The sequence below is a fragment of the Diaporthe amygdali genome, assembly GCF_026229845.1.
Source record: "Diaporthe amygdali strain CAA958 chromosome Unknown NODE_19_length_847323_cov_64_739301, whole genome shotgun sequence".
NCBI lineage: Eukaryota > Fungi > Ascomycota > Sordariomycetes > Diaporthales > Diaporthaceae > Diaporthe > Diaporthe amygdali.
This window is the reverse complement of record NW_026517039.1, coordinates 556,044-569,423: the sequence shown is the minus strand read 5'-3', so window position 1 is coordinate 569,423 and position 13,380 is coordinate 556,044. Positions and strand designations below refer to the sequence as shown.

Genomic DNA, 13,380 nt, shown 5'->3' with positions numbered 1-13,380 from the left:
TAGCTTGCCCGATGGATGATAAGGTGCCAGTATCTGGATGCTGTTATTAGACTGATTCTCCTCGTTGCAACCTTGATCGCATGTTGACATCCGATGTTTTTCGTTGCTTCTGGTACTACTCGACTCGTTTCCATGCTGTCGGGGACCACTTGGGTGATTTAGATGTAGAAGACATCTTACACAGGCACAGAACCTCTAACATGAGGCTACAAAATCTTCTGAGCTCGATCCGACTGTCCAGCACGGATAAGTCAGTGGCCAACATATGGATCAACGACGACATCCGCCCTTTGCCTCCTTCGCGGAGGACGTGGACGACTTGGACATTCATCTCCTTCTGGCTCACCAACCAGATCGCCAGTAAGCAAACTCACCTCCCACACATGTGTAGCCTGAAATGAAAAGTCTGTCTGACTGGAACCTCTTGATAAGTCTCAAATTGGCAACTTGGTGGGTCTTTGGTCGCGACCGGTCTGAGTGTGTGGCAGGCCGTCCTCGCAACACTCATCGGCAAGATCATAATATCACTGGTGGCCATATTTAACGGCTACGTCGGAGCAACATGGCACATCGGCTTCCCCGTCGTCTCTCGGTACGTCTGGGGGCCCTACGGCGCGTTCCTCCAGATCGTGCAGCGGATCATTCTTAGCCTGGTGTGGTTCTCTGTGCAGAGTTGGACGGGAGGGCTGTGCATTGCCGTGATCCTGTCTGCCATCTTCCCTAGCTTCCACAACTTAGCAAACGTGTTCCCCGAGTCCTCGCACCTCGAGACGAAGCAGTTCGTCGGGTGGATCCTCTTCAACGTGGTCATGGCGCCCGTGCTGTACATACCGCCACACAAGATCAAGCGCCTTCTTCTGGTGTTCAACTTGCTCGCGGCTACGACTCTCGTGGCCATGTTGATCTGGTCGCTGGCTGCAGCCAAGGGTGGTGGACCCTTGCTGTCCCAGGGAGCGAAAGCTATGACTTCGTGGGATCTGGGATGGTCGATCGTGTCGGGTGTGACCACCGTCATCGGAGGCATCGCAGTCGGCCTGACTAATGCCAACGACTACTCGCGCTTTGCGAGGCGGCCTGGAGACCAAGTTTTTGGTCAGTGGTTCTCAATCATGTGAGTAAATCCTTGGAAAGGAGCTTGATAATTACTCCATCGATCTCTTCGCTAACACAGCCGCAGAGTCTTTGGCACGATCTTCCCATTTCTCGGCTGTCTAGCCGCCTCTGCAACGCAGGGTCTTTGGGGCGAGGCAATATGGAATCCACGTAAGTCGCAGAGGAAACAGCAAGCTCCCCTCCTTTCAATCTCTTGTAGCTGACAACCCGCGACACAAGCCGACATGGCCCAAAGGTGGCTCGACAATGACTATAGCTCTTCCTCAAGGGCCGGGGCCTTCTTCGCAGGAGTCGGCCTACTCGCTTGCCAGATCGCCATCAATGTAGTCGACAACGCCTACAGCGCAGGGATGGACCTCGCGGGCCTGTTCTGCTCCTACATAAACATCCGTCGAGGGGCGTACATTGGACTTCTCCTCAGCGTCGCCCTCTGCCCCTGGGAGCTGCTTTCGTCGGCCGCGGTCTTCATCTCGGTCCTGTCGGCCTACAGCGTCTTTCTCGGTCCTATCATCGGTATCCAGATCTGTGACTACTGGCTCATCCGGCGGCAGAGGCTCAAGCTCTCGGACCTGTACCATCCGAGGCGGGATGGCATCTATTATTTCGTCGGCGGGTTCAACCCTCGCAGCTTTGTGGCCTGGGTCCTCGGCTTCGCCACGCAGCTGCCTGGGTTCGCCGCCAACGTCACGCCGGACAAGATCAGCGTCGGGCGCGCCTGGCACGAGCTGTTCTACTTGGCGTTTCCGCTAGGCTTTGCGATCTCCTTCGCGGCTCACTATGTACTAAACAGGATCTGGCCACCCGCCGGGCTGGGCGTGGTTGATGAGGTGGACTACTACGGCAGCTTTACACCCGACGAGGCGCTCAAGCTTGGATTTGTGCCAGAATCAGAGGTTGTTGAAGGTGTCCATTCGGATCCAGAGAGTAGCGGTGGTAAGCCAAGGCAGGTGGATGTCCCTATCGTGGGGAAGGATTTCTAGAGCTTTTCCGGATTACAGTGAATATTTTAGGTTCGTAGATGAGAGACAGAAATTGGCCCAGACACCACAGCAGCCGTGGCATATCTTGTAAATCTTCGTGAGCTTTCTTTTCGAAGAGAGATGACGTCTCCCGTCTTCACTCAATGAATTTCCGATGCTATTGGAAGATGCTTCTGGCTGGCCCTCTTCTTCGCGTTTATCCTTGCCTGCTGCATCTCTAGAATGCTCTCCTCAAGAATCAGGTCTCCCTCGTCTTTCGCTTTCTTCCTGGCTGCTAGTATTTACTCGTGCCATTCATTTGTCCCTAATCATTGTGGCGTGCGTCCATCCTGGATGCCTATTCCATGCCCATACTAGTATTGGACAGCCGTTTTTCGACCCAATCTCATCTTGAAACTGGAATCACACTCGGAAAAGTAGTATCGGCTGCTATTGTAGAGTCACACAAGATTGGAATATCTACTGGAATATTTCTGTGCTCGAATTATACATGTACAATATCCAGATTAGTGGTTCGAAGAGGAAGTTCAATCCAGGGATAGGGTGGACGACGCTTCCTCGGTTGATCAAACACACCTCGAGGACGGCTAAGGCAGTTCTAGTTGGTTAAAAGGGCAGGCCTAGGCACCAGCGTAAGAAGAGTACTAGGAAGAGGCGTGCAGGAAGGGCGAAAGGTGTCAGACCCAATCGTGGCGCAGCCAACTCGTTCAGCTGCAGGGTACTAGAGGCTGACATGCAGAACCCCTCCTGAGCAAGCCAGGTTTCATGATCATCTTTTACCTTGTGGGGCGTCTACTTTTTCACTCGAAACACCTTGTAGATCTGAGTGCCAACGGTTCCTAGGCCCTCTTCATGCGATTTCGATCCTCTATACGGTGTGTTTGACTTCTCGGCAGGGACCTGATGTTCCTTCTGAACTGTCACGATGAGCTTTGGCTTTGGGGTCGGAGACTTCATCGCTGTTATCCAGGTCGCTACGAGAATCCGCAAAAGGTTCTCAGATGCACCGACGCAGTTCCAGGCTATTTCAGATGAAGTGAAGAGTCTGTCAATACTTCTCTCGGATGTTGCAGTTTATGCGGACACGTGGGAGGAGACGCTGAGTCTTTCCCAGACCAAAGAGCTGGAATCAATTGTGAAAGGCTCCAGAGGTGTGCTGGAAGATCTGGAGAGTCTCCTAGCCAGTAAGAAATGTCTCATATGCACTGGCTTCGCAAATTTACTGATAACCGTTTCAAGGACATGATACTTTGAGCTCCGATCATGGGAGACGTGAAAGGTACCGTGTAAAAAGGATCTGGGAACGTCTCATGTTTGATTCGCGGGACGTGACTGAGCTTCGAACGAGACTCATTTCCAATGTTACTCTGCTAGATACCATTCTCAGGAATATTACGGAGCGAAACACACAAAAGAGTATTGCTAGGCTCGACAAACACATCGATGAGCAAGAGCAAGATCAGATACTTGACTGGATCAGCATGGACTGCGAAAGGCATACCGACCGTCTGAACTGGCTTCTTCATCGTCGCGAACCCGGAACTAGGAAATGGCTTTTTGAGTCGCCCGAGTGGCACAAGTGGACTAGTGACGAAGGGAGGGGGACCACGCTCTTCTGTCCAGGGATTCCAGGCGCAGGCAAAACCCACACATCGGCCAGTAAGTAACTCCCGGGGACTCGCGCTCTTTTTTCTTGATGATCTGCTGACTGTCAATGACAAAGTGGTTATAGAGCGGCTCTATTCGACATCCCCTGCTGACGAGGTTGGCATTGCTTTTATATTTTGCGACTATCAGCGATCCACAGACACAGAGCACATCGACCTGGCCCGAAATCTTCTGCGAATGATTCTTGAGCAGCCGCTTGCTTGGCCAGCTGCCCTACGCCCAGCATACGAGTCCGCAAAACGGTCGAGATCAGAGGTCAGTCTTGATGAAGTATTTCGTATTCTCGAGGCTTCCATGCTAGTGCGAAAGAGGAATTATGTGATCATTGACGCGATGGACGAGCTACACACCGACGCACGAGATGTGTTGGTACCGAAGCTTTTTGAGTTGCAAAAGCGCACCGGCTTGAACATATTTGCTACTTCCCGCGACATTGGACATATCAGTGACCTGTTCTCCGGTGCCCGTCAGAAGAGAATCAAAGCCACAGGCGAAGACATTGAGCAATATCTCTCTACTCATATGGCGACGCTGCCAAATTTTGTGTCGAAGAACTCAGATTTACAGACTGAAATCAAGAACTCGGTAATTCACGCCGCTGGAGAAATGTAAGCGATAAGTCATTTGTGAAAGCCACTAGAAAACTAACACGCTACTGGTCAAAAGGTTTCTCCTCGCCGACTTACATCTTCTATCCTTGAAAACAAAGCCATCGCCCAAGGCTCTGCGCAAGGCCCTCCAGGGCTTATCCTCCGGACCAGATTCAGCCAAGGAGGCGCTAGAAAAAGCTATGCAACGTGTCACCAGCCAACCACAGGATACATCTACTATGGCTTTGCAGGCGTTGATGATTTTGACTATGTCTCGCCGTCCCCTCGCGGTCAACGAGCTATGTCACGCCCTTGCCATTGATCTAGACGACCTCGACAGTGGGTTTGATGCCGAAAACATCCCACCCATCGATTACGTTATGTCTTCTTGCGCCGGCATGGTTATCGTTGAAGCACATACCCGGCCAATCCAAGATTCAGAGCCAGAGAACGGAGCCAGCACTGCGTCCCAATCAATGGGGAGTTTGGCTGAAGACAGCCTCATCAAGCTGGCACACAAATCTATACGCGACTACCTATCGTCTACCCAATCTAGGTGGTTCCCACATGCGAAGGCTCAAATGGCAGCAATCTGCAGAATCTTCAAACAAGCGTTCGAAAAGAATGACATTGATGGGGAACTTCCGTTTTTGAACTATGCTCAGGACCACTGGGCAATTCACCACTACGAGATCGACCCCGTCGTCTCAACGACAACTACAGAGGAAGACGTGGGAGGACAAATTGTACGACAGGGGTCTTTTCCACTCGCAGTGAAGCAGGCCGGCGAACAATTTGCGCTCCGACAGCTTGCGCTCGAGCTGCAGGGTATGCGAGACCAACTGTTGTTGTGGGCTTGCCAAGAAAACAGAATCAATCTCGTTGAGATTTTGTTGGCTATGAGTATCGACTCGTTCTTAGAGCCATTCAATAAGGCTCAAGCCGAACATACGATCGAGACAGACAAAGATTGCAGACACACATGGTGCTCGGCTCATTGGGCCAGCCAAGATATCTATCCTAGCAGCAGTGATCACTCTCCGGATATCTGCACCAGATCAACAGAAGAGCCCAGAATTATTGAACAAGCCGTGATTATGGCCTTTCGTTTTTCGAGAAAAAAGATTATGGAAATACTTTTAGCACATGGAGCCTCACTGGCCGGTCGAGATCACGATGGCTTTACTGTGCTGGGCATTGCCGCACGGGATGGACACAGCGACATGCTCGGCTGGCTGTTAGGCCTAGAATCCATGCACGTCAGTCTTTTATTTGCTATTCAGCAAAGGTGGGCAATAACGCAAGCATTTCCCATGTTGATTATGTAGTGCTGATAATCTACGATCCCAGGTTGGAATTCGCTCAGCTAGATTCTGACAAGAAGTGGAGCCTCATAAATGCGCCTAAACCTCCAAGGCCAAAGTCCAACTCTGCTATGAGACTGAGACCAGAGCAGCTGCTCGAAGGCCGAGTCTTCATAACACCACTAGCTGCCGCAGCCCTCAACGGGCACGAGGTGTGCGTCAACATGCTCATCCAATGGATGCAAAACCATCACGGCGAAGCAATCAGGGCCGAATGGAAAGTAATCTGCACAAATGCCATGATCTGTGCCATGCAAAAAGGGCACGCCACAATAATGCGCATATTACTTCCTTTCATCGAAGTCAACTCTACCTCTCCAGGCTTTGGTCGTCATACGCCACTACATTTCGCTGTCATTCTCCAGAATGCTGAAGCCGTCAGATTGATCCTGAGGGAGAAGAATATTGACCTAGAGAAACGAGATGTAAATGGTAGAACTGCACTGACCTTAGCATCAAGATTTGATTCGACAGACATAACTCAGGAGCTCTGGTCTTGCGGCGTGGCGCAAATGGATCCTGCAGTTGTCTTGGAGGCACTGTTCGAAAGCCGCGATACCATCAAATTGATTCTTCCCTTTTTCCGCACAAACTTTTCCAAATGCAGTCCTGACGGCCTATTTGCGAGAGATGATAGCGGATACAGCTGCTTTGACAAGTTCATGTTTAGCTTCCTTGGAGGAATGTCCGATATAGAAGCAGACCAGTCTCAACAGTCACACAACACCAATATTGAGGAAATCGATCCATTCAATTGGAGAGCTCCTCTCTTCGAAACATTCACTGTCAATCTTTGCAACAAAAACCGCCAACTTGCACAGCTCAGCACCGATCTGCTTGACCCGGACAACAGGTTGTTGTTCGCCAGAGCTGGTCACCAAGACAGAGAATGTTTCATCGGGATAAATTCGCTCTACTTTACCCTGGCATCCCGTTCATCTGAGCTACTGCGCAGCTTGCTTCAGCTGTGTCCTGCTTCCGTGCGTGAAGTGGACAGCAAAGGTCGAACAGTACTGACAGCCGCCTTCGTCAGAGGTGACCATGCATCAATTGTTCTTATCCTAGACACACTTAGGCAACAAGAGGATACTTCAGTTGTCAACTCTGTGTCCATATCTGGACTCTCTGCTCTGTCAGCTGCTATTTCGAACTGGGAAATTGAACAGGAACAATTACATTTGCTCCTGACGTTTCCCGGATTTGACCTACGACTCGTTTTCCATGAAAATGGAAACGGAATTTGCCCTCTAATGGCTTTAGTGATGATGACAGCCGGGCACACAATTTCAGAATACGATAATTTGGAACCGTTCTGGGTCCCCGAAGCGGCATTGGCATGTGGGACACTGTACGAAAAGTGCCTGCTAATATTCGAAGCCCTTTCAGCCAGTCATGATCGCCAAGAACTCGCGGACCTCCTCTCTCGATTATCAGAGAAACAACTCGGCCGTACTGGAGTTAGATTCTTAGATTCTTTGTGTCAAATGTCCGGGTGTGGCTGTCTCAAGATCTTTTTGCAATTATGCCCCTCTCTGAGATCACTGCTGCATGCTCCTGATGCCAGCGGTGCGACGGCTCTTATTCGTGCATCAAGAACCTGGAGGCACAATGAAATAATCGAATTTCTTTTGCAGACACCCGAAGTGAATATTGGCCACCGAGATGAACAGGGGCGAACAGCATTGTCCTACATTGCTGAAAACCTCGGGGAGTTCGCTGATGGCGGTATGGCTTCAACGCTGATCGAAGAGCATGGAGAGGATCCGCTCGCGGTAGATGATCATGGATGGTCACCCCTCCTTTATGCGGTTTCGAGTGGCAATGTGTGGGATGGAAGCCCCTATCACCAGCTACTGCAAGACGCAGACTGCTTGGCAGACTGGGTTGACGAACATGGCTCTACTCCGCTTCACCTGGCCGTCAAGGGTGGATCATCACTTGCCATGAGGTTGTTACTGCAGCATGCATGCAGCTCCAATTGGCTAAATTCGGTCGATGCGAAGGGGACGGTTCCACTGGCTCATTTCTTCTCGGTCTTCTGTTATTCCAGTTACAAGCAAAAGTGTCCACACAGTGGTCCCAAACGCTATGTGAGTTCCGCAAAAGACTCGTGCGCCGAAAATACAAATCAATGTGCTGATCGTTGTGCAGGATCGAAGCGTGAAAGATTACGACGAATACCTTCATGTGCTGAATGAGATATTAAAACGAACTGATCTTCTTCCCGACATCCCTGACAAAGAGGGCAAGACACCGTTGTGGCATGCTCTGAACGGACTTCAAAACGAGTACACAGTCCGCTCTTCAGAGGCTGTGGCCCCACAATCTGTCTTTCTTGACAGATTCTTGCAGGGTATCCGGGCTCTCTGTGCTCGTGATGACGTGGACCCCATGAAGTCTTCGGCGCTTGAAAAGACGCCACTCGAACTGGCCATTGAACTTGCCAAGACTTATTGCCACAAAAAGACACGAGCGCCTGAGGTGCAAAATGATGAAGAAATGGACTCTTTGTGTCCCGACATTGCCAGTGGCAAAGTCAAGATGAGAATTATACTCAAAAGACTGAGCAATTGGTATGTTTCTTCAAAAGTGACTGTACCTGACGGACCAAGATCCCCTGCTAGGTAATTTTGGTCCTAAGTCCGACTTTGGAAATATTCTATTCACATTATCGACGCCTAAAGCTCTTCCAACGCATATGTTGCGCAGCCTACTTTCCACGGGGGTTTTTCAACTCCTATCTGGGCAATTATGGTTTCGAAGCCAACGGGTTGATTCGAGGGGCAAAGGACCCAATGATCTTTTTCAGAAATATGAGCACAGTCTAATGGCGGGGCCGTCGTTGCGACGGGTTGAATGCGGAAATGCGGGAGTACTGGGATTTGCTGCGAAGTGTTGAATGCTGTTGCGCTTTATCCAATGATGGAGCCGAATCGTTGCCGATACAAGTGGAGACGGGCAACAAGGCTCGATCCGCCTCTAACAAAGAATATATGATAGCAAGGTCAGGGCCATGAATTGACCGTAGGTGACGCAGATTATTTGCAGATTACACTTCGGCGTCAGCGTCTGGATGAACATTTATTCCCGAAGATGACGTTCTCATGGTCCGCTGTAAAGTTAAGAGGTCGGCGATTGGGAAGAGTTGACGGTGTTGGAGTAGGATACGGGGCACGGGAGAGAGGATCCGGATACCAGGTGAGTTATCCCCACATCATTTGATGTATTCTTCCAAGGATTGCAGTGGGAGCTATGGTGGTGCTCGCTTTCTGTAAAGGCTGACTGATCGTATTCGCGATTTCAGGCACACGTTGGCAGTTCCGGGCTGTAACATTTGCGAAGTAATTATACAGTAGGTTCTGTCCGGGCTGTTTCCTTATCCCGGTAAATTTTGCGCCGGGGATGAGTTCGTGTCAGCCTGTGGTCTACAGTGTCAAATTCAATTGTAATTAAATATGTTCTTGAGTGCATGAGGACTAGAAATAGGCGCATGAAAGATCGTGACGAGAGCGAATCTCGCGGGCTAGATCCCCGGAGACCGGACGGCCCGCAGAGCTCAGCAGTTCATCGAGTTGAGCATGCATGCATGCATGCTGCAGCATTTTAGATCGGGATGGAGCGTGGTTCGTTAGCCGAGGGAGAAAAAAACATGTTTCAATGGGTTCGGGGTCGGATATTCATATAGAACCCGAGCCGGGTCCCCTGAGAGCCGGAGCCAATAACCAGCTTGAGACTGTGAGCTGTCGCCCCACGAGGTCCAGCTGCCCGACCGGGCCGAACCAGAATTCCGCTAGAGGGCGCGAGTGGGTGGGCTGGTTCTGGTTCTAGTCTTGTGCTCCCCTTGTCGTTCTCTGCCCTCTCTGCCCTCTCTGCTTGCTGCTGCTGCTCTGTTTGGCCTGCTGGGCCTGCTGTTTCTGTTTCCGTTTCCTCGATCAAGTGCCTGATTCCCACACCCCCCGGAGGCCAGTCCGTCTTCACCATCACATCATGTCCGGCACACCCTTTTCCTCCGCTGCCTGACATGCCGCTCGCTTTGCATCTGACGCCTGAACACACTGCCTGACAGCCCGAGCCTTAGCGTTCCACGGACAAGGCCACGCGGCGTTGTTAGACGCAGCTCGGAAGAGACAGCGCACAGCAAAGGCGCTTCGCCCCAGAAGCACCGGGCACACAAACGGCGCCGCGGTCCCGATGTCCATGGCCCCTTAGGTGACAGGATAGGATAGGGAAAACAGTCGCGAGCCGCAAGCAGTGCCCAAGCTGTACCCAAGCACCACTCACGCACCGTACTCCCCTTCGCTTCGGACACACCTGCGACGCCGTCACCATGCCAGACTCCACCCCGGCATCGGGCGACCACTCTCGCGCGACGCCCGAGGTCCAGAAATACCGGCCACGGGCATGTCAGTCCTGTGCTCGGTCAAAGATGCGTTGCGTGTGGCCGTCTGAGCCCGGTGCCACGCCCTGCCAGAGGTGAGTTCGACCCACGGTCTTCGCCCTCGTTCACGGCCCCGACCTCCAGTCACCTGAGACCTCGGAGCTGGACGCAATGATCCACCCAAAGGCTGAGCCCGGTCTCGTGGCACTGCGTTTGCTCCGGATACAGCATATGTGGCCATGGCCATGGCCGTGCCATGCTGCCGTGCTCGCTGCCCACGCCACTTGCACATGCTCCCCTCTCATCTACCTGAGTTGGCTTGGTCCATATGGATATTCCGGATTCCGATGCGGGTCATCCGGATGTCAACTTCCGCGGAAGCTTCACACTCAAACCAACCATCTCTACCCCTGGATATGAGTGAGAAGCTCAACCACCGGGAGTCGGTCGATCTCATGCCGATCTCCCGGATCGCGTCCCGCGTCCTGCATGAACTCAATCGCATCCCGATTGCTTTACTATTCTGGCTGCATCCACGAAAGGACATCGGAAGCATTTGCAATAAAGGCCATGCTACTGACATTACTGTCGCAGGTGTTCCAAGATCAAGGCGCCATGTACTCTGCCGGAGATAAACCCGCGAAGAAGGCGAGGCCCATCGACGTACGTATTTACCTGATCTCATCCAGGCTGCATCGTGTCTCATGCTGTGATGCCCTGTGTCGAGCGCTGGGAATGATTGATCCTTCTGCGCGAAGACGGGTCCAAGTAGAGAATGTAGGCAGCTGATTGATGCACGCATGCTGACAAAGAAATTCACATACAGCCGTGTTGGGCAGCTTGAGGAGAAGATCGATGGCATCATGTCCCTGCTGAACGCCAGCCAGCAAATCCAACAAAACAGTCCCAGTTCCAGCGGCCACACACCACCGAGCAGTGCCAGTGTACCAGTTCCGAGCCATGAGCCCGGCCGAAACAGTATACAGCAACTTCTCAACCCAAACATCGAGTCCGCCAGCAGTGCTGTCCCCAGCAACAGGCCGGACTTACCGGAACCCGCCTCATCTCCTCCCTCAACACAAAACTACCACTACAATGCCCGCCCCCTCCCTCCTCCAGGCATGGCCCAGCCTGGATCTATCGCCACTGGGCCAACGACAGAGGGGAACAGCCCTAAGATGCCACCGGATGCAGCTGGACCAGGCTTCAGAGCGCATCAGAGCAGGCCTTCGCCGCCCGGGAATGAGTCCGTCGAGATCATTCCTGGCTTCCGCATGACCTTCTACGAGGCAGAACGGGCCTTGAACATCTACAGATCCTTATATGCCCCCTACTTCCCGTTCATCACCATTCCAGTCATGGCTACCGCCTACGACCTCTACGAAAAGACGCCGTTTCTTTTCCGCACCATCGTCTCGGTGGCTGCGCCGCAGAGTCCGACCACCCAGGCTGACTACAAGGTCTGGTTCCGGCACTACATTGCTGAGCATGTTGTGATCAACAATGAGCGACGGCTAGAAATTCTGCAGGCATTACTCGTTCACATGGCATGGTAAGAACCAATTTGGATGCCCATACAAGCCACGGTCACATCAAAGCTGATTATGCTTCTCAGGGGCGACTTCCACTTCTTCATAGACTCCCAGGCAACAAACTTCATCCAGCTGGCAGTTGCGCTTGTGATCGACCTAGGCCTCAACAGATGGCCACTCGATTTTGGGAAAGCCTCATTCCTCTTGATCAAGGACGCCGCTTCGCAAACGGGCATAAAGAAGTTTTGGAACAAATCCCATACTCTGGACGAGATGCGCGCCGCACTCGGTACTTTCTACGTCACCTCTCTGTAAGAAACGACCTGACTTGTTCAATCCTATGAACTGCTGGGAACTAAGAAACCTTGTGCACAGACTTTCCGCACTCTTCAGGCGCCATAACCCAATGACATACAGCTCGTATCTGACCAAATGCTGCGACGAGATCGAGCAGGCCCGGGAGTACGACTCGGACAGCTTCCTGGTCACGCTGGTGAAAATCCAACAACTTTTGGGTCGTGCCGCCGAGATCATTCCCTATGGCGACGACGAGGCGTCACGGCGTGTGAATTATGCACCGATACACATGGCGCTTACAGTCATACGGAAGGAGTTGGACGCCCTGGTCCGGCAGCAACCGCCTGAAGTAGAGTGCAACTGTACGTTGTCTCCGCAGTTCTCTCCTCTCAACCATTTTGCCTTGACAAGTCACTAACTGGCGATAAAAATAGCTCTGCTATGGACGCACTACCACGGCACGATATGCCGCCTCTACGAGCCGGTCATCTACATCCGGTCAACATCAGCGGCGACAGGCTACGACGCGGGCGACGCGAACGCGCGCACGTCGGCGCTGTGGGCGTGCCTGGGGTCGGCGCGCGACTTCTTCTCGGCCTACATGGCGATCCCGCCGCAGAACCTGGTGTGCATGCCGTTCCAGAGCGCGCACTTCTCCTTCGCCATCGTGACCGCCAGTCGCCTGCTCTTCCTCGGCGACGAGACCGCCTCGGCCAACAACCCGCGCGACCCGGACTGGGTCGTCTCCGTGGCGCGCGACCACCTCAACTTCGACGGCGTGTGCGCGCGCCTGGCTGAGTTCTTCGACGAGGCGGACCGGCTTGCGACGGGGCTGGGTAGGCGCGGCCGATACGTCGATGGAGAGAGGAGCGTACTGGGTATGTTCAAGGACAAGGTGCGGTGGATCCGGAGCTGGTATCTGGGGCGGGCGCGCCCTGGGACGAGCGAAGGGTATCCGGCAAGTTACCCCCACGACCCGCGGTTTAGGAGAGAAGCTGTGGGCGACGTGGCCAAGGACGGGGTCAGTGGTGGTGGCGGTGTTGGCACGACGGAGGCTGGCGCGAGCAATGCCACAGCGCAGGCTGGTGCTGGTGGCGGGCAGGCGATGGATGTGGACTATGGCGCACCAAGCCAGCTCCCCATGCCCGGCGAGCTGGACGAGACCTTCTGGCAGGCCATGTTCGACATGAATGGGAGCGGTGTGGACTGGATGGAAGTCCAGACATAAGCATAGGCGGGTATTTTCCAAAAGTCCGGTGCCACTTGATATGGACTTCGTCAGATGCGGCTTGAAGGAGTCCTTGGAGGAGTCCTCGGGAGGTGAGACTACGCTGATATTTCGTTTCGGCGCTGTCACACGGACAACCTGGGGGCTGTGAAGAGGGAGGCGACTCCGGACTCAATGCGAGGTGGATGGAAGTCCTGGCGTGGACAGAGTGGTGGATAGTATCAGTCGGG

The 13,380-nt window shown here is 53.0% G+C and overlaps 3 protein-coding genes across 3 annotated transcripts; all 3 read left to right on the top strand.

Moving 5' to 3' along the window:
* Positions 1-200: 200 nt before the first annotated feature.
* Positions 201-2,093, top strand: J7T55_010534 (ncs1 nucleoside transporter; the record flags this gene model as incomplete). Its single annotated transcript, XM_053145087.1, has 4 exons — positions 201-360; positions 433-1,111; positions 1,178-1,263; positions 1,333-2,093. 4 exons carry the CDS (start codon positions 201-203, stop codon positions 2,091-2,093), a joined length of 1,686 nt encoding a protein of 561 aa, XP_052992381.1.
* A 925-nt stretch (positions 2,094-3,018) lies between these two features.
* J7T55_010533 (uncharacterized protein) lies at positions 3,019-8,737 on the top strand (the record flags this gene model as incomplete). Its single annotated transcript, XM_053145086.1, has 9 exons — positions 3,019-3,277; positions 3,333-3,752; positions 3,826-4,369; positions 4,428-5,179; positions 5,495-5,639; positions 5,702-7,063; positions 7,280-7,805; positions 7,867-8,288; positions 8,716-8,737. 9 exons carry the CDS (start codon positions 3,019-3,021, stop codon positions 8,735-8,737), a joined length of 4,452 nt encoding a protein of 1,483 aa, XP_052992380.1.
* Positions 8,738-10,042: 1,305 nt separating this feature from the next.
* On the top strand, positions 10,043-13,150 carry J7T55_010532 (uncharacterized protein; the record flags this gene model as incomplete). The annotated part of the gene is made up of 7 exons (XM_053145085.1): positions 10,043-10,118; positions 10,408-10,513; positions 10,688-10,756; positions 10,920-11,645; positions 11,709-11,936; positions 12,043-12,284; positions 12,357-13,150. The coding sequence occupies 7 exons, from the start codon at positions 10,043-10,045 to the stop codon at positions 13,148-13,150; spliced, it is 2,241 nt and encodes a 746-aa protein (XP_052992379.1).
* Positions 13,151-13,380: the final 230 nt, after the last annotated feature.